General features: G+C 35.4%; 1 protein-coding gene and 1 long non-coding RNA gene across 2 annotated transcripts; both read right to left on the bottom strand.

Annotated features, from left to right (window-relative positions):
- Positions 1 to 2,907: 2,907 nt before the first annotated feature.
- On the bottom strand, positions 2,908 to 4,367 carry LOC114287566 (uncharacterized). Its single transcript, XM_028230949.2, has one exon. It carries the CDS (start codon positions 4,021 to 4,023, stop codon positions 3,088 to 3,090), a length of 936 nt encoding a protein of 311 aa, XP_028086750.2. The 5' UTR covers positions 4,024 to 4,367; the 3' UTR covers positions 2,908 to 3,087.
- A 9,440-nt stretch (positions 4,368 to 13,807) lies between these two features.
- LOC145804630 (uncharacterized) lies at positions 13,808 to 15,722 on the bottom strand. The gene is made up of 2 exons (XR_014346796.1): positions 15,590 to 15,722; positions 13,808 to 14,110 (listed from the first exon to the last, which is right to left on the bottom strand). It is a non-coding gene; the product is annotated as an uncharacterized LOC145804630 (long non-coding RNA).
- Between the last annotated feature and the right edge of the window lie 3,450 nt (positions 15,723 to 19,172).

The raw sequence follows: 19,172 nt of genomic DNA, 5'->3' as shown, positions 1-19,172 counted from the left end.
TTACGTTACGTTTATGTAGGTGTCACGTCACGTTGCGTTCATGTAATGTCCCATATGATATGATCACGTTACATTACATTTATGTAAATGTCACTTTACGTTTCGCAAACTTAATTTATGGTAACATTCAATTTTCTATATAGGAAATTGAATGTTACTATAGATCATATCTATATAGAAATACACGAACAATATGATCACGTTACATTACATTTATGTAGATGTCACGTTACGTTTCGCAAACTTAATCTATGGTAACATTCAATTTCCTATATAGAAAATTGAATGTTACTATAGATCATATCTATATGAATGTGAATGTGAATTTCAAAATACACGAACAAGTAACATTTTCACATTCAATTTAAAAAATTAAAAGCCTAGTAAGTTTGCGAAACGGAACGTGACACGTTACGTTACGTTTATGTAGGTGTCACGTTACGGTGTCACGTTACGTTTATGTAATGTCCCATCTGATATGGTCACGTTACGTTACGTTTCTGTAAGTGTCATGTTACGTTTCGCAGTCTTAATCTATGGTAGCATTCAATTCCTATATATGGTTTTACCATTATTTATGATATTAACAACTAATATTGAGGGTGAATGTGTCAACAAATTTCACACAGCACTTATGAGAACATAAATTTTTAGGATTATATGTATCATAAGTCTTCCTAATAGGACTTATAAATAATTTTTCCAAATAAAAATGTAACATTTAAATTGACAAAACTGAAATTATAGACGTCAAAGTGAAATACAGTAAAAACTATAAACCACAAATAAAAAATGAGAAGAAGAAGAATAAAAAGACAGGAAACAACTAGTAATAATTGATATAAGAGGTCTTCCTCGGGAAATAAGCAGAAAATTGGGGGACCAATTGAGAAAAAACTATTAATAATCGGGCCTTTGACGTAAAAAGCAGGGAATATAAACAGGACTTACCAGATGAAGAACACCTCATTCATTCCTATATTGAAACCACTCAAGTTTAATTAATTAATTATATGATAAAAATAATAATAATAAGGTGGTCCTGAATTATTAAAGGTTAGTTCTTCAATGGGCATATATTAGATGGTAGCTTAAAATTTTTCTATCTCCAATGACACCCCACTCATCGATAGATCAATTTTTTTTAAGGGTCTAGAATTTTTAAATTACCTTCTAACCACTTAGAAAAAAAAAATTAAAAAACCTTGTCTAAAACCTAATAATTTTTTTTTCCTCAAATAAAAAGAGAAAATAAATATTTCTCCTCCAATGGCCTCAAAAGAAACATTTATTGTCTAAAGGCTCCTAATAGAAAAATAAAAAAAAATCCCTGCCTAAGGCTCTGGATGGTAAAAGCTTAAAAGAACACTCCTTATCCGAAATGCCCAATAAAAAACAAAATTTCCTTATCAAAGACTTATTTATTTATTTATTATTATCATAAAATAAAAAAGAAAAGCCTTTCTTATCCAAAAGCTTCTAATAGCAAAGGTTATGAATAATCCAAATTTTAATTACAAAATTAAGAAAAATAAAGAAAAAATTCGTGATAAATCTAAAGTGGAAAGCATATGAAAATACAAGTTTATTGTGCTTATTAGGTAAAAATGACAAATTCAATGATTCTGATATAATTAACAAAAAGTTAAAAAATTACTATCCTCACCAACACACACTAGTCAAATTGTCGGTACCTTTCACAGCCATCGTGTTTGTTAGGTTATGGGGCCAAGCAATCCATTCTTGTAAGCTCTACGAACTAGGTGTTGATAGTAGATTGATCATCATAATTACAAGTTTAGATATAAATTGAAATTCTCCTCAACACCAATTAATTTTAGATGAACTTCAACGGTGAATTGACCGTTCATGAACAGAAATTTAAGTACAAACCTGAAATCTTTCATAATATCAATTGATTTTAGGTGAACTAGTGTTAATGTTGAAATGATGCTAATGTTTTTGCTACATCACTATTAATGTTGGATTGAGGGTCCCCAACTAGGTGAGAGAGTACTTCATGCCTCAACATGCAAGTTGGTAGAGAATTTAATCAAATTGTACTTGTGAACTCTGAATCTGCGTACAGTACAGATGAGTTGGTTACAATGCAAGTTCTCAGACAACCATTGATTTCTTAAAAGACAAAGTTTTAATTACCATGTGCAAATGTTGGAGACTGTTCATTCACATCAATATGAGGAAGGTAATTGTAAAAAAAATTATTAGGTGCAAATAAAATATCATGAAGCAATATCGTGTGTTACATTCCATCAATCACAAACACTACGTGTTCATGTTGATGGACATTATTGTTTAAATCAATTATAATGGAAAAAGACACCACCTGATAATACCCTTAATATCATGTAATAATTGCTCTTTTTTCAGATATCGCTCTAATAACAGTCTTGCGCACATTATCACTTTTTTAATATGGGAATGACATCTGAAAATTTTGACAGGATCATTCTACAATGTCTTCCCAAATTTAGTTAAAACACAACTACTACTACTGTTAAGTACTAACAAAATCATATAGTCCTCTTCCCCTGCTTTCAATATTTAACCTCTTTTTTGGGTGGGTGATTTTCTGTATTCTAATTACACACATAAATATTTTGAAAATCTCTACATTACATCATACATACATACAAATACAGAGAAAATGATAGTTACATATATATGGACTATAACTTCATTTTGTCCTCTTAAAGGCCTAAAGTGATCTTTCTTGGAATCTTTACCAAAGGCAAATATCGCAACAAATCTCCACTGTACTCTTCCAAAATCCCAGAAGTTTCATTTGAGTTATCTTCAAATTACTCTCATTTAAATTTAAAAAAAAAAAAATCTAAAATTTTGCAACAAAAAAAATAATATCAAACCATACAAATGTCGGTGTTCTATTGTCAAGTAGGCATGATTTTATTGATCAATATGTCTATTCTGCAAATTTGATTGCAGGCACAATTGTCACAATATGCCAGAAGAGTCCCATCTTGGAAAGTGAAAAATAAAATCTGCACTAAAAATTTCATAAAATGAAGAAAAAGAACCAAAATCAAACAGTGATCAAAAGTATGTTCATGGGGTCTTACAGGCGTAGATCAAGAGAGAGAATTCAAGCTTTTCTTGCTCTTTCTGCACCAATTTCTCCTCCAACAACCACAACCTACTCTCCATCCCTCTCCTCGTCCTGAACATGAACACCGCGAACCCAGAAGAAGCCGGGTTATTAAAAAACCAATCATGAACATCCCACATCAGATCAATTAGCAACCCGTCAACAAATATGGTCTGGTTTCCTCTAAAATTCCATTGCAGCCTCTTCACACGAATCACCGGCTTTTTATCAACACAAACTGATAAAACAGGACTCTTTAGCCCCTCATTTTCGCCGCTGCAACGTATCAGAATGTCGTGTGCATCCCCAGAATCGCTGAACCGAGCCTTAGTGGAATAAAGGGTATTGCCAGAGAAGTGTTCGCGACGTGATATTAATGAAGATTTGGCTAATTTAGTCCCGGATTTGAGTCTTTTCATGACAGCTTCGTCCGAGATGGTTGTTCCAAGAACTAGGCCTAGTTCTGAATCAATTATGAGTAAAACATAGTACCCATCAATTGGTTCAGGCCCATTGGTGCTGTACTTGGCTGCTGAGAAATCCCAGAAGATTTCAAACTTGGAATTGTCGAATTCGATATATTTGTGTCCCTTTTTCTTCTTCCTGAGAAGTTTGGAATTTGTGTTGAGTTTGAATGATGATGGGTGGTTGTTGTTTTCTTCTCCAAAGTTTATGGTTAGGCCTTGATTGGTTGTGGTGTTCTTGGACCAAGTGGCTGTGATCAAAAAGTTTTTTTGAGTGGAGAGAAAGATTTTGTAGAGAGATGTGATTGAGTTTTGGATTGAAGGTATGGGATTGGGAGAGATACAAGAATGGTTTGTAATTGAGTGGCTAGAACATGAAGCATCTGATACTTGTATTGCATATTCACTAAAACAGGATGCCATGTCTCTCATTGTGGAGAGAGAGAGAGAGAGAGAATTGAAGGCAAGAAAAGGGCTAATAATTTTCTATAGAGGAACATAGATATGAATTTTCTCAGCTTAAATTTTGCATCTAATGAGAAAGGAAAGGAAAGAATGGAAGGACATTGCTTTGTTTCTGCACTGGTTCGTGACAGTTCATCTGAGATATTAAGAATTGGAGAAAAGGAAAATATATATAAATATTAGATACCTTAATATAAAATTTAACGATGTTGTACCAAGTCTGAAAGTATTAATACTGTCAAATTAATATTTGGGATAACTGATTAATCAAAAGAACAAAAACCTATATGAATCTTGAAATTGTTACCATATGAATTGCACAAAATGATAATTGGCAATGGTTAAAAAGAAAAGGTGGCTAAATTACACTTTTCACCCTAGTTAGTAATTATTATTTTAATTTGAATAGTACTTACCCTAGAACTCAAGTCTAATTTTAATTTGGCCATGCCATCCGAATTACCGTCAATTTTTCCTACCTACATTGCTCATGTGAGCGTGAATTTAAATGTCCAATTAGAACAAAAAGACCAAAGTAAAACTCCACTTAAAGTTTAGGGTTAATATTATTCAAATTAAAAAAAAAATTAAATTTAAGTTAAATTAAATTACAAAAGTTAAAAGTATAATTCACTCAACAATCAACTAAAGATATTCATATAATATCAAAAGATTGATCGGATAAATGGAACACTCTATTAAAAAGCATGATACTTGAATTTGAGTCTCATTGTTATGTGATGCTACCCTTTCACCTAGTCTCAATCCTACCTAATGTTAAAAAAATAAAAACTAATTTAGATAATAAGGATGAATGAATTTCAAATAGAGCAGTTGGTCGATAATTTATATAATTATTTTTTCAAACAATAAAAATGTTAGATGTTCAGGATTTAAGCCAATCAAATAATTCGAATCTTTCATTATAATATAATTTACCAATTCACTGACATTCTATTATTTTAAAAAATATTAAATAAGTAATTAGAGAATGGGATGAATTTCGTGGTCATATTTTCACAGTGAAGGAGGTGATATGCGTATTGAGATGATTATGAGTGATGAGACCCCACAAAAATAAAACCAGTTTGTTGACCCACCAACTAAAAGCAAGGGAATAATGTGAGACACAAGCTTTTTTTTCTTTTATCCCTCTTTTTTTCATATTATCATAAACATTAAATTAAAATGATGTGAATAACTTTTTTGAAGGGGTAAACAATAAATTAAAAACAAAAAAACAAAAAACTATGATATGGTTACAGTTGGGAAGAGGGAGAGCACTAAATTTCTGTTGTAAATTTTAGTTTCATGATGTAACAATTCGAAAATTTAAATTGTCTCTTAAATTTTATATTAGTATAATGATTGTATGTGATGAAATATTATTAAAAAAATAAATAAATAATAATAATAATGGGTGTGGTAGTAAAATAATTAATTAATTTTCTGTTGGTATACGATAGAGTGTAATTTAATTAGGGATTAGTTTGTATTTTTATCAAACGAAAGGGGAATATAATTATTTTAAAGAATTGGAGTCAAAATATAATTACCTCAAGTTAATAAGATAACTATAGATCTAAAAAGATTTCAATCCAAATGTAAGAAAGATTGTTGTGGACATGTGGAGGGCAATGGAAAGGCCTGCCTCCCTATAAATTGGGAGGAGATCAAGATCAAAGAAGAAGAAAAGGCAAAAAAAAAAAAGAAAAAAAAAAAAGAGAAGAAAAACGCAAGGGTAGTGGAGATAGGAAACTAAGGAGGTTTGTGATAATGAAAAGTAAAGGCTAAAAATTAATATTAAGGTGAGTTATATTATACTTTGGGTAGAGATGGCAATTTGAACCCGGTCTGACGGGGAGCCGACCCCCCGTCCTTGATAAGAGCGATTTTTCCTCGAAAAATACTCCACACGGGCCGAGGATGGTATTTGAAATTGAATCCCTGATCAGTTTCAAGCTGGGGACGAGGATAGCTTTCACAGGCCCGTCCCTGGCCCCGGCCTCGTTTTCTCCCCGACATAAAATTACTATAATGCCCCCTCTATCTATTCATATATATATATATATATATAATAATATAACCCTCATATGTTTCTCTTTCTGATCTATCTCTCACTCTCTCTCTTTGCCCTCTACTCTCTCTCACTCCGCAATGGCGACGACTCTCTCTCGCTCTCTTTTCTTTCCGCAGTCAGCGAAAGCTCTCTCTCTCTCTCTCTTCTCTCTGCTGTCGGTGATGGCGTCGTCTTCTTCTCCACGGCAGTACGCAGTCTCCCGTCGCCTCCTCATTCTCCGTCGCCTCCTCCTCCTCCGCACCACTGCTGAACCTTCATACACGGCAGATCTGAGCAGATCTGTGTATGTATACATATATGTGTGTGTGTGTGTCTATCTATCTCGATTTGTCTCTTTTTATTTATTAATTTTTTTTTGATGTTGTTGTTGTTGATGAAAATGATGTTGTTGTTGATGATGTTGCCGTTGATGATGTTGCTGTTGATGAAAATATGTTGTTGTTGATGATTTATGATTGAGAGAGAAAGCTAAACAGAGAGAGAGAGCTGTAGGGATTTTCTAGGGTCTGGGAAACTCGATCCCCGTTAGGGGGCTGGAGCGGGGGGATGATGGGTTCCCCGTCGGGGATCGGGAGTGGGGACGGGGATGGGAAATTTTGTAGTGTCAGGGATAAGGGACGGGGAGTGATCCCCGGCCCTGACCCGTCCCGTTGCCATTCCTAACCTTGGGTTACCATGATATATTTTATAAGTTATATTAATATTTTAACTACGCAGATTAATTTTTGAACTCTATTTGTTTAAAATGAAACTCATGGATATATTTGTTTAAATTTTAAAGAATATTTGATTATGACCTTATAAACAATTATGTTTTGTAAGTACCACCACGGGAGTCTCATGCCTTGGGGGACTTAAATAACCATCGGCTTTAGTCACTTTGTGGCCCTCTATTGTCATGAATCTATTAACCTCTGTTCTGTGCGGAGCAAAGTGCTATGTGGAGATAAGTGCTACACTGTTGTGGAAGTCACCTCTATAATCCATACGAGCCACCTATTGAATCCGCACCTCTGTTTTAACTGTCACTCCTATGACATCTCTTCTCCTCTGTTCGGTACTGTGGTTATGGTTATTTATTTACATAATCTCAGTTTTGCTACTTAAATGATTATTTGTTCAGACTAAGTTATCTTAAATATTTTAGTTACATAACTATCCATGATTATTTTGTGTCCCTTATACTCTTAGCATAATATTTCTCACTCTGCCATGTGCTTATACCTATTTACCAATTTTCAGGAAACAATGCAATTCAAAAATAGCTTTTGGGAAGTTTTAGATGCGGGGCTGCAGAATAGACACACACAGCACTTTTATGGATATGTTTATATGTAAACATCGGTATGTTTTGTCAATAAATTTTGTTATAAAAATAGAAACTCCAATGATTATTTTGGTACTCTCACTTGAATATTATTTCCGCTTGCGTTTATTAATTTGTTTAAGAATTGATCGGAAATAATCTCAATTACTAACTATCACGATACTTAACCCTTAAGTATGGAGAGGATGTGGTTACACATGAGGCCATAGTTCCCCCTCCCCCAACTTCTCTCCATTCCCTCTTTTCACAAAAGATCAAAATAATCAATATCTAAATATTTCATTCTATATTTTATAGCATAAAGTTAATTAAAGAAAAAAGCTATGCTCTTTAAGGATTAAAGCTGCATGAAGAGGCAAGGGGGGCGGGGGAAAATTTAAAAAAAATGACTTTACAAAGCTGAAAAGATGATTAAAAGTAGAGAACAAATAAAAAATATATATTGTGATATACCCTGTACACTTTTTTTTGGATGTCATCCCCTATACAAAAGTGGGGTTTGAGATTGTGCTTATATTAGAGGAATTTGTCGATGTAAATCTTAAGGTATATATTATTGTCTTCACAACAGTCGTATCATACTCTCTTTTTTTTTTTTCCTTTTCTCTTTTAATACATTGATGAAATTGCTGTAGACTATGGACATAAACATTCAAGTCAAACTATGTACATTTGTATATCGTGTTTTTTTATTTGTAATGGACGTTTTTTATTGCCAAACAATATAGAACATGCAAGGTGTAATGTCATTATTACACTTTTTAATCACACACTTGCCCTATCGAAGTTGGAGAAATGTATGTTTGAATGAGGAGTGCATAGAAGATGGGGAATCTGTCACCAAAAACAACTGAATATGAGAGAGAGAGAGAGAGAGAGAGAGAGAGAGAGAGAATTGTGAATAAATAAGGGGGGTAGAGATGATGAGGAGGCTCCCTTTTGGGGGGGGGGGGGGGGGGGGGGGGGGCGGGTTTGGACCCCAGATGGTCTGGCATGTCCTCCCCCATTATGGGCAAGCAGACAACTCATTTAGTTAATCTCAGAATAACTACACCTCTTCTTCAATGTCAAAAGTTTAAAAATTCCAGCTTAAACCTACCACTGAGGAAAATTTTCAGCATGCTAGGTTTGATTTTATTTTTATAATCATAATGAAAACTGAATAAAATATGCCAAACTGAGGGGGAAAAAAACCCAACAAATGCAGGAAAAACATGATCTACACGCCTTTAAGAAAAGTCAAACTCATGACCTTCTAATGAATGGCAAAGATTTTGGCTAACAAGACTAGTCCTGTTGGTTTGTATGCTAGGTTTGTAAAATGCTTTTCTTTTTTTCTCTTTTTTTTGTGTGTGTGGCTTTTTGAGTGAAAAAGCATGTCTAGACAAAACTAAAGTATTCGGAAATTAAATTTTAAATAGTATTTTTTTTAAAAAAAAAAATTAGCATGAAAAATCATTTGTTTTTTTGCTTCCATAAACTTGAAAGTATTTACCAATAACAAATACTAATAAGTGTGTTTTTAAGGTATTGTTTAATATGGAAATTGAAAATAAGTCAAAAAAGTTTTAAAAATTCTAAAATCAATAAAAAAATATATTGAAATAAGTAAAAAGTGTCCCACGCTGTCTTTTTCCTATGTCCTAAGGACACTTACTAGTAAATTCTTTTTCAAAACTCTTGCTTTGGGGGGCTTTTCAGCCTTTTAAAAAAATTTCAAAAATTTATTTGCCAAATAAAGCCTTGTCTAGTGTTAAACCTTAAGTTTCATCAAGAGTATGTTTGGTATCTTCCACAAATTTGATAACATTTGATGCCTCTGGAGGTAGAAACCATTGCAATAATTAACAACAGGCAGATAGTGTTGGCAACACCTCAAGGTCACAAAATCATAATCAAAGATTGTGTCTGGAAAAAGAGAGGAAAAAAGAAAAAGGTAAAATAAAATTATATTGTCAGTACTTATACTTTAAATGAAATATCATTTTAATCTTTATATTTTAGTTCAAATAATTTAAATTTTATATTTTTTAGTTTTGTTGTAATGATGTCCTTCTGTCATGTATGTTAATATTTTGGATAAAAAAAACAGCGCTTGTAAAAATAAAGGGACTAGAGTAAAATTCAAAATAAGTTATATGTAACATCAACAATTCTTATAATTTTATTTAAATTTCACTTCGTGGTCTTTATAGTTTGTTTTAAATTTTATTTTAGTGTCTCTACTTTTGCATTGTCTTCTTCTATTCAAAATGTTAATAGTGAGTGACGGGAAGACCATATTACAAAAAAAATTAAGTGTAAATATTTCTAAGTATTTATTATATGACTCGAATTCATGTTACATGTAAACCTTACAATACATGAATAAAATCTAAATTATATAATAATTTTCTGAATATTTTTCTATACACTAATTTTGTGCACATATGAAGTTTTATTCTTGTTGTGAGCAAAGCAAATATTGTGTCATGCACAGAAGACACGGTTGTTGTTTTTTTCAAACAGATAATAATACTTATTTTTTTTAATATTTTTTATTCTTTTAATAAGTAAATAAAGAAAAGCCGAAATGTTCCTACTTCCAGTGTCAGATGTGTTGGACAAAAATATATATATATATATATATATATACATACTTAGATATCCTCTTGCTCATTTTTTATTAGCAATTTTATTTTAACGACTGAGTCTATAATAGTTTGTGGTAGTCGAAATAAATCAAATTTATTTTAAAATTTAAAACAAGTCAATCATTAGATCTCGAAGGATGTAGGCACATTATTTCACCATAATTGTTTCATAATAGATTTTGAAAAACAAACTTATCATCTATTTGTTTGATGATGAATTAGCTAACTATTATTATCAAATTAATAGACTGAATAAAAAAAGTAGGCTCTGGGATCAGCTCAAATAAGACAACAGTATGGTCTAGTCCCGTAATGGACTAGACACAAGGTGTCTCTATTTATACGCTACATTTCATCTCAAGACACATCAGTACTTAATTCACATCTTTAATAATTTAATAAATAATAAATTTGTCCAATACGCACTACAATGTTCCATTTTTACTCTTAATCACACACCTTACCACCGCCACCGCCACCGCCACCACCTACAACCTAGCTCCATCGCCGGTGTTCGTGTAGTCCCTCCCCCTTCCTCTCTCTTCTTTAAGCTACCATTGCGATCTGGCCTTCAACCTCCCCCACTTCAGATCTAGGGTTTCAGAGGCGAAGGGAAGAAGAAAAATAAGGGAAAGAATGGTGGGGAAGGGAATCAGAGGAAGGGGGGCTAGAGAGGGAAGCTAACGGGAGAGGTATTGCAAGGGTGGCGCAGAGGGGTGAGGAGGATGGCATGACGCTGGTGGGGTGACAGCATTATCACCGGCGCCGGCTAGGGTTTGCAGTGGCACCATAGATCGTCCAACCCCTTCCCATCGCCACCAAAACCCCCTTCCACAAAAGCATGAGAGAGAGAGAGAGAGCGTACGAGAGAGAAAAAGAGAGAGAGCGTGCAATTTACCGGAAGGAAAGATCGCGAAATCTAAGTTGTGGGAGAGTGCTTGCAACGAAGGGAGAAAGTGAGAGAGGCGTTGGCAACTGCGGGAGGCTGCAGGAGAGGGGTTGACAGTGGCAGGAGGTAGGGAAGTTACTGGCGGCAGCGGCGGTGATGGGAGGAGGAGCTGCTAGTTAGGGTTTCGGAGAAGAGAGAAAAGAGAGAAAATAGAAGATGATATTTTGGTAATTCTTTTTATGGACAGAATAGTAATTAAAAAAAATGGTATGGGATGAGTAAAATTGCGACGGCCGGGTTCCTTTCCTTTCTCTTTCTTTCTTTCTTCGCTTCGTTCTCCATTTGCCTTCGTTGGATTTGAAATGACTAGGATGGTTCCCTAGATTGGAATTCTAGTGTTTTTCTGTTCGATGTTGGATTTTGCTTGTTTCGCAGGATGCGTGGGTGAGTTTAGAGTGCCGAGAGCGAAGCGGAATTTTTGGGTGGCTGGGCTTGGGCCGCACGTGCGGGGCTGGGCCGCATGAGCGGTGGGCTAGGCCGTTCGAGCGGTGGAGGCTTAGACCCAGAAAATTCGAGTCTGCCTAGAGCGCACGAGCAGAGGGGAAGTCTGTTCCTTGTGTTCTTGACTAATTTGGTATCCTTGACGTTCCTAGAGTCGGGGTAGTATTCCAAATTGGTTGTGGCCGGAGGTTGGTGTTGTGTTTCTTCGGTTGGTTGGGAGGTCCTCCTTGGCACCGTTTGAGGCCTTGTGTGGCCGGCCTTGTAGGTCACTAGTTTGTTAGGCCAAGGTAGGGGATGCACCATTGTTGGGTCCGGAGTTTGTTAAGGAGGCAACCGAGAAAGTTGCTCTCATCTGAAAGAGGGTAGTTACGGCCCAAAGCCGATAGAAAGTTATGCCGATAGGAGGAGGCAACCTTTGTTCTTTGAAGTGGGCGATCGTATGTTCCTTAAGATCTCACCTAGCCGAGGTTTGATGGGGTTCGGTAGGAGTAGTCAGGGATCTCCAAAGTTCTTTGGGTCTTCGAGTTAGTGGAGAGGATCAGGAAAGTGGCATACCGGTTAGCTTTACTGCCACAACTTTCGGGGTTTCATTATGTGTTCCAAGACCATACCGTTAGTGAAGGTGTTGCGGAGACACCATGGGATTAAGGAAGCGACTTGGGAACGGGAAGCGGAGGTCCGCTCCAAGTATCCGGATTTGTTTGAGCATGCTTGGTTGTTTGGTTTTAATTGTAATGTTTCCTAGTGTTAAGGAAAAGAATGATGAATTGTTGATCGTATGTTGTTATACGTATTGTAAATCTAAGCTAGAGATTATGAAAGAAAGATAATTGCTATGAACGTTTTATTCCAAAAGATTATGAAAGAAAGATAATTGCTATGAACGTTTTATTCCGAAAGCTTGATATGAGGAACTATTATTTTGGAGAATGATGACAAAGGGCATGATGTATGGTTATAGATAATTCATTTCATGATAAGTTTGAGCAATTGTGTTTTAACAAGTTGATGATGAGAAGAATGTTAAATGTTGGTTGAACATAAATGTTGTAATTAGATAATGTTGTTGAAATAACCATTTTTACTAGAACGTTTTTGTTTGGTGAGGTTATTCAAATTTCAGGGACGAAATTTCTTATGGTGGGGAGGTTGTGACGGCCAGGTTCCTTTCCTTTCTCTTTCTTTCTTTCTTCGCTTCGTTCTCCATTTGCTTCGTTGGATTTGAAATGACCGGGATGGTTCCCTAAATTGGAATTCTAGTGTTTTTCTGTTCGGTGTTGGATTTCGCTTGTTCTGCAGAATGAGTGGGTGAGTCTGGAGTGCCGAGAGCGAAGCGGAATTTTTGGGTGGCTGGGCTTGGGCCGCACGTACAGGGCCCTAGGCCGCACGTGCGGGGCTGGGCTGCACAAGCGGTGGGCTAGGTCACTCGAGCAGTAGAGGCTTAGACCCAGAAAATTCGATTCTGCCTAGAGCGCACGAGCGGAGAAAATAGGCCGCACGAGCGGTCAAGGTGGGGCGCTCGAGCGGTGGAGAAGGCCGCACGAGCAGCCAACTGGGCAGTTCGTGCCCTGTTTTCTTATAACGTTTTGGTCTGAATATATATCACCTCTAACTCATTTTTCTCTCATTCTAAACCTAATTTCTCTCCTCCTTCTCTCTAGAAAACACCTCAATCACCCAAAACTCTTTGATTCTTATGATTCTTGGAGCAAGATCATCAACATTTTCCCTCAAATCTTGAAGATCCAAGGCTAGGGCTTCACTTGGTGGGTAGAAATCAAAGCTCCCTCTCATCTTTGAAACTAGGGTTTCTCTTCTCCATCTTCTCAAAGACTTTGAGATAGAAATTTCTTGAGTTATATTTATAGTTTTGCTATTTGTTGTTAATTTAAAAGCGTTCTTGAGTCTTGTGTTGATTTTATTGATTTTGATTTAAAATGTAGAGAGAGTTTTGAATGGGGGTTTATAACTAAATCTTTTACTATTTCTTGAGGGTTTTCCCTCTACTAAATTCAAAGAAAATTTCTAGATGGAACATCTCTTGGAAAAAAATGAGGAAAGCTTGTTTTCTATGAAAACCCTAGAGATTGGAGATTTTTTTTAAAATAAAGTAGTGCCTTTGAAATTATTTATTTTCTTGTGTTATGAGGATGTGTGGCATTGAGTTCATCAAACTTTTAGCAAAATAATAATATACTTCATGTGCCCCAAACCCGCCCCTAGAAGTTTGGGCATGACCACTTCAGAAACGAACACTTAACCTGTTTTATATCTATATATATGGGGCCTGAACGGAAGCACTAAATATTAAAATTTAACACTGGAAACAAACTCCATCGAGCTACTACTATCATGCCAGGATCACAAACTTTTAACAAACAAATAAAATCTAAAACATATACCTGAACATCGGTTATATACATACATATATACAGACCCAGCCCTATTATTGGGCATATACAAAAACATGAGAGCTATATACATCACTCTTAGATAGACATTCAAAAAGCAAGCCAACATCTTATCAGCTTAACAAAATCAATGACTGTGTATAGTGCCTGGACACACGAAGGTTGACAAAAGAAGGCAGCGTCATGGCTAGGACTGACCATCTGATTGGTGACCTACAGAAACAGACATAACAGAGAGTGAGCCGGACTCAGTGAATAGTAATACATAAATAAAACGATGCTTAATTTGAAACATAACACAGGGCAATGCATATAAAGATGTAGAGTTCACATAGTTAGTCTGATTCTGTGCTAAGTACATAATGGCCTTAGGTTCAATCTTGCAACATAAACATGGTGGCTATAAGCCCTTGAAACATGTGGCATGAAGCCCTTATAACATATGGCACTAAGGCCCTTGAAACATGTGGCATAAAGCCCTTGTAACATATGGCATTAAGGCCCTTGAAACATGTGGCATAAAACCATTGTAACATACTGGAAACATGCCTAAAACATACTTGAACATCATTCATTAATTCGAACGGAACATATCATAACTAGAGCATTTCTTGTTGTGTCATGTCATTATCGTACGCTTAACAATGAGAGACTAATTCACATTCTCATGAGGGTCACACAATGATTCTAAACTTTGCACTTATAACGTAGATTCTGAATAACTTCCAATTTATAAGCATCATAGCAAAATAACTTCAATTCATATGGATGCACATAGCTACTCTTATATTTACTCAGAATCCATCATTTAAGAATGAACATAAGTTCTTTTGGGTAAATGACTTACTCTACGTGCTCTATTAATCAATAGCATACACCTTTGTTTAATCATTCTTATATGTTAACATAGTTGCCTTGCCTTGTAATTAACAGAGTCCTAATGGTAACCGTTACATCATTCCCATGAGTTGACATAATTAACGTAAAGTTGACAGGACATTCCTAATAATTAGTAACGAAAAGTAAGCATATTTTCATTAGATTACAGATGACTTTATCGGTTTCACAATTTCATAGTTCGGCCCTTGGCCTGAGAGGTTTTCACATTCACAATAGCCTTTGGGTTTCATAGAGTCACAACTTATCACATCGGCCTTCGGCCCTTTGGATTCACAAGTTCACAAGTTTGGCCCTTGGCCTCATAGCTTCATAAGTCACAAGTCGGCCCTTGGCCACATAGGTTTGATCTTCATATATGGCCCTTGGTCACATAACTTCATATTTCACAAATGGCCCTTGGCCACATAGATTCATAATTCACAAATGGCCCTTGGCCACATAGGTTTGATCTTCACATATGGCCCTTGGTCACATAACTTCATATTTCACAAATGGCCCTTGGCCACATAGATTCATAATTCACAAATGGCCCTCGGCCACATCGTTTCATATTTCACAAGTTGGTGATCCATACTTCACAAATTCGAGATGCATATTTCACAAATCCTTTTTGATGTTTCCATAATTTCACAATGTTCCTCATATAGCATACACCTTTGATGTTTCCATAATTTCGCAATATTTACGTAGCATACATAACATACATGTCAACATAATTCTTATGACGAAGATCATAACGTCGATAACAATAATCATTAACGGTTAGAGATACATCGAAGTACTACTACTCACAGTGCTACAACGGAGTGCTTGGCCCTCCTGAAGTGTGCCCTGTACACATATATAACTTAGTCATTAGTTCTTTTTCCTTCCTTCATTATTCTTCACAAGCCTACCATTATCCATCCATTATACCACAATTTCCTCCATCTCAATATATCTATATATAGAAATAGAAGATTACCATTCTTGCAAACACAATATGGAATTTATACTCAATCACCTCGATTTCAAGATAGGAAGGAATTGTATGGACATCTTCCACATTTTTCCAAAAATAAATCATTCTCTTGATTTTAATAACTAAGCAAGCCCACAAGTATTTAGCAAAATAATTTGGGATTAACCCATTTTGGAAAACTCCACATTTTAGGTCACAAAAATCAAAGTCAACATAGTCAATACCATCTCACATAATCACTACAATTCAACATAAGCAACATGATTCAACTCAACATCATTAAATATAATTTAACATAATTCAAGAGGAATTCTTAAATTCCATTTCAACATTCCATAACCGAGTTTATATCATTAATAAATCATTTCCTCCAATTTCCTTCTCATTATAACGTGATTTACATTGCTCATAACAAAATTCATTCGCAAATTTTAAACATAATTTTCAAACATAACCAAATTCCAATTAAACTTGTACATAGATAATTCAAACTACCAATTTCATGATTCAACTTTCAATTTGGGCCAAATCATTGGGTATCATCATTAATCAACCTAGGGTTTCAAGAAAAATGAGGATTTTTAACAAAAATTCACACTTCTTAAATCACCACTTTTTAATTCCAATTTTCCCAATGATTCTACATCTAGGATTCACAATTCATCATTTTAACCCACCAATTTAACTTCCAACATCTCAAACTCTAAATCCCCAAATCTCATAATATGCCCTAGATGATAAAAATGAAGATTTTTGCATTAATATAATGAAGTTACCATAAATCTATCCATAGATGTAAATATTGAGGAGATCTAGAACCCCTACCTCGAAGAACAAACAAAGGAGCGAGCTTGGATGAGATTCCACCTCAATTTCGAAATTCAATCGGTTGGAAATGTTGACCATTTCTTGTTCTCCATCCTTGATACAAGATCCATAGAGGATTTGTTGATAAAAGTGAAGGAAATCAAGGTTTTGGAAGCTAGGGTTTTGGGCATGGAAGAGGGGAGAAGAAGAGAGGAAAAGAAATTGCAAGAAATGGTCCAAAAATCCCGTTTTTAGAGCTGCTGTCCCGCACAGACCGCATGTGCGGCGCTATTCCCCGCACGTGCGGCTCTGCTTCCAGCACAGATGTGAAAACTTCAAACGGGTATAACTTTCTCATCGGAACTCCGTTCTAGGTCGTTCTTGTGTCCAAATCAAAGCCCCGGAAATAAGTTTTCCAATGGTTCTAATATTCAAATTCCAAGTGTGAAAAAAGAAAAGGACAAATGAATGACGGCTGATCGTAGGTTAACTGTTCGAATTAAATTCGTTGGTCCAATCTTACTTTACCATCATACCACCACCTCAAACAATACCCCAAATAAGGTAAGAACATTCCAAATACACTATTAAGAATGTCAAAAATGAGCCCATGCTCGAGCGGAGGGTAAAACAATTTCAAGCCGATACAATAAAAGTCGCCATAACTCAGCAAATAATTCTTTAATTCCGATAGATATAGTTGAATTAAAACACATTAACCCCTAATTAAATAAGGATGACTTTCTATACGCATTTTGGGGTCATTACATCATGTATGAGATATAAGATGTTAACTTAACATTATTGCCAATACTTAAACTTGTAATGTTGTAAGATGGTAAGTTGTTGAGTGCCATTGATAATGTGAAAATGCTTAATCGTAGTGTAATGGAAAAGTGAAATGAATGATGGCATGTTAGCCATATTGAAAGTTTGGTCATGATAAATTAATGTTGAGAAATTGTTGTGGTGTGTTAAAGACACATGACTATTGGGTGAAATGAGAAATTGTAATTATGCGTTGGAGACGCATGGGTATCTTGTGGAAGAACATGGTAAGGAGGAAATGAAAATGTCATGTTGAATATTGTTGTAGGCATGTTTTTGAATATAAAAGAATGCTATGAGTTAGTAGTTATTGCATCATATTCTCAATTGTTTTAATGTCATTATTGCACATCATGACATGACTTGGAAAAGCATTCATTTTGAGAAAGATCATTGTAATGAGAACTAATGGAAATGTGCATGGGATAAATACGTTGGTAAGTCCGAATAGGGGGTGTAGGTGAATTTGATAAGTTGGCCTAAGTGTCCAGGGTGAAAGACCCGAAAGCCGCACGGATAGGTGTCGAGCCTTCCGGTTAATACTGGTAAAAATGACAGTTTGGTAGTGCTCATAGAGACTACTTGCAGGCACCAACCTAGGGATTACCAGTGTCGTATTTACCGCCCCTGTTGATTTAAATTTTGGAAGTTGAAATTAATGAGATTGCTAAATATTATTGAGAACATGGTGGATTTAAAATAGTGCATTGAATATTATTGAGAACATGATGATTTTGAAATGGTGCATTGAAATAAGATTTTCTTTCACTATTGGCACTTGCATGGCATTACATATGCATTTTTAACGTTAATGGAATTGGCATAACTGTATATACTTTGTGAGAAACCTTTACTGGGCTTTATACTCACCCCTATGGAAATTGGTGTAGGTAAAGATGTGGTGACCCCGCCAAGCTACGGGTGTGGAAATGTTTTGAAGAAGAATGGTTTAACTCTTATTTTGTTGTGTTATTCTTGTAAGCCAAGGGCTAATGTGTTTGGGTCCGTGAGACCATTACGTGCAACTAGGCTATTGCCTTGGAACTTGTAAGCTCTTGAGGGCCTTATTTGTTGTGATTTAATGATTTCTTTTACATGCTATAGGTTCATGTACTAGTTTGTAAATAAATGTATAATGGCATGTGAGAATATTTTGGTAAACATTTGGAACTATGTAATTGGTTTTGGTTAATATCTCATTTTGGAAGTGGGTTGATGTAATAGTTATGTGGGATTATTTTCAAGACGTTACAAAAGTAGTGGTATAAATAGAGGCACCCCTAGACACAAGTTCTATTAAAAAAAATTCATTGACGATCTTAATTCTTTTGGGCTTTCTTTTTTTTTTTGGGGGGGGGGGGGGGGGCTTGCTTGCTTGATGAAAAGAATTAGAGTTGGCCACTAACTACAGCAATTATCGTTGGACTTCATAAAAAGAGTCTCTATTTGTTGGAGAGCTGGAGAGGAGAAATCTAGATCAACCCTACAAAATGGGAGAACCACATGCACTTTCTCAAAACAAATTTAAACCATAACTTAACCCCAATCGCATTAAACTCTAGCTACCGAAAACCAAGTGGAGTGAATACAAAGAATAGAGGTAAATGAGAAGTGGGTTGGCCCATGGAGACTCCAAACCATGGAACTATTACACATTTTCTTGATAAAGAAATCTAGGCATATCAAAAAATTTACAAAATTTGCACAAGAATCCCACAACTATTGTGACCCCTAACATGCCATTTTGTGATCGCCAGTGTAACTTTACATTAAAATTTT

This window comes from Camellia sinensis, chromosome 12 (genome assembly GCF_055761805.1).
Source record: "Camellia sinensis isolate YWXY chromosome 12, ASM5576180v1, whole genome shotgun sequence".
In the NCBI taxonomy this organism is placed as follows: Eukaryota; Viridiplantae; Streptophyta; class Magnoliopsida; order Ericales; family Theaceae; genus Camellia; species Camellia sinensis.
The sequence above is the reverse complement of the archived record's forward strand: the minus strand, read 5'-3'. Positions and strand labels throughout refer to the sequence as shown.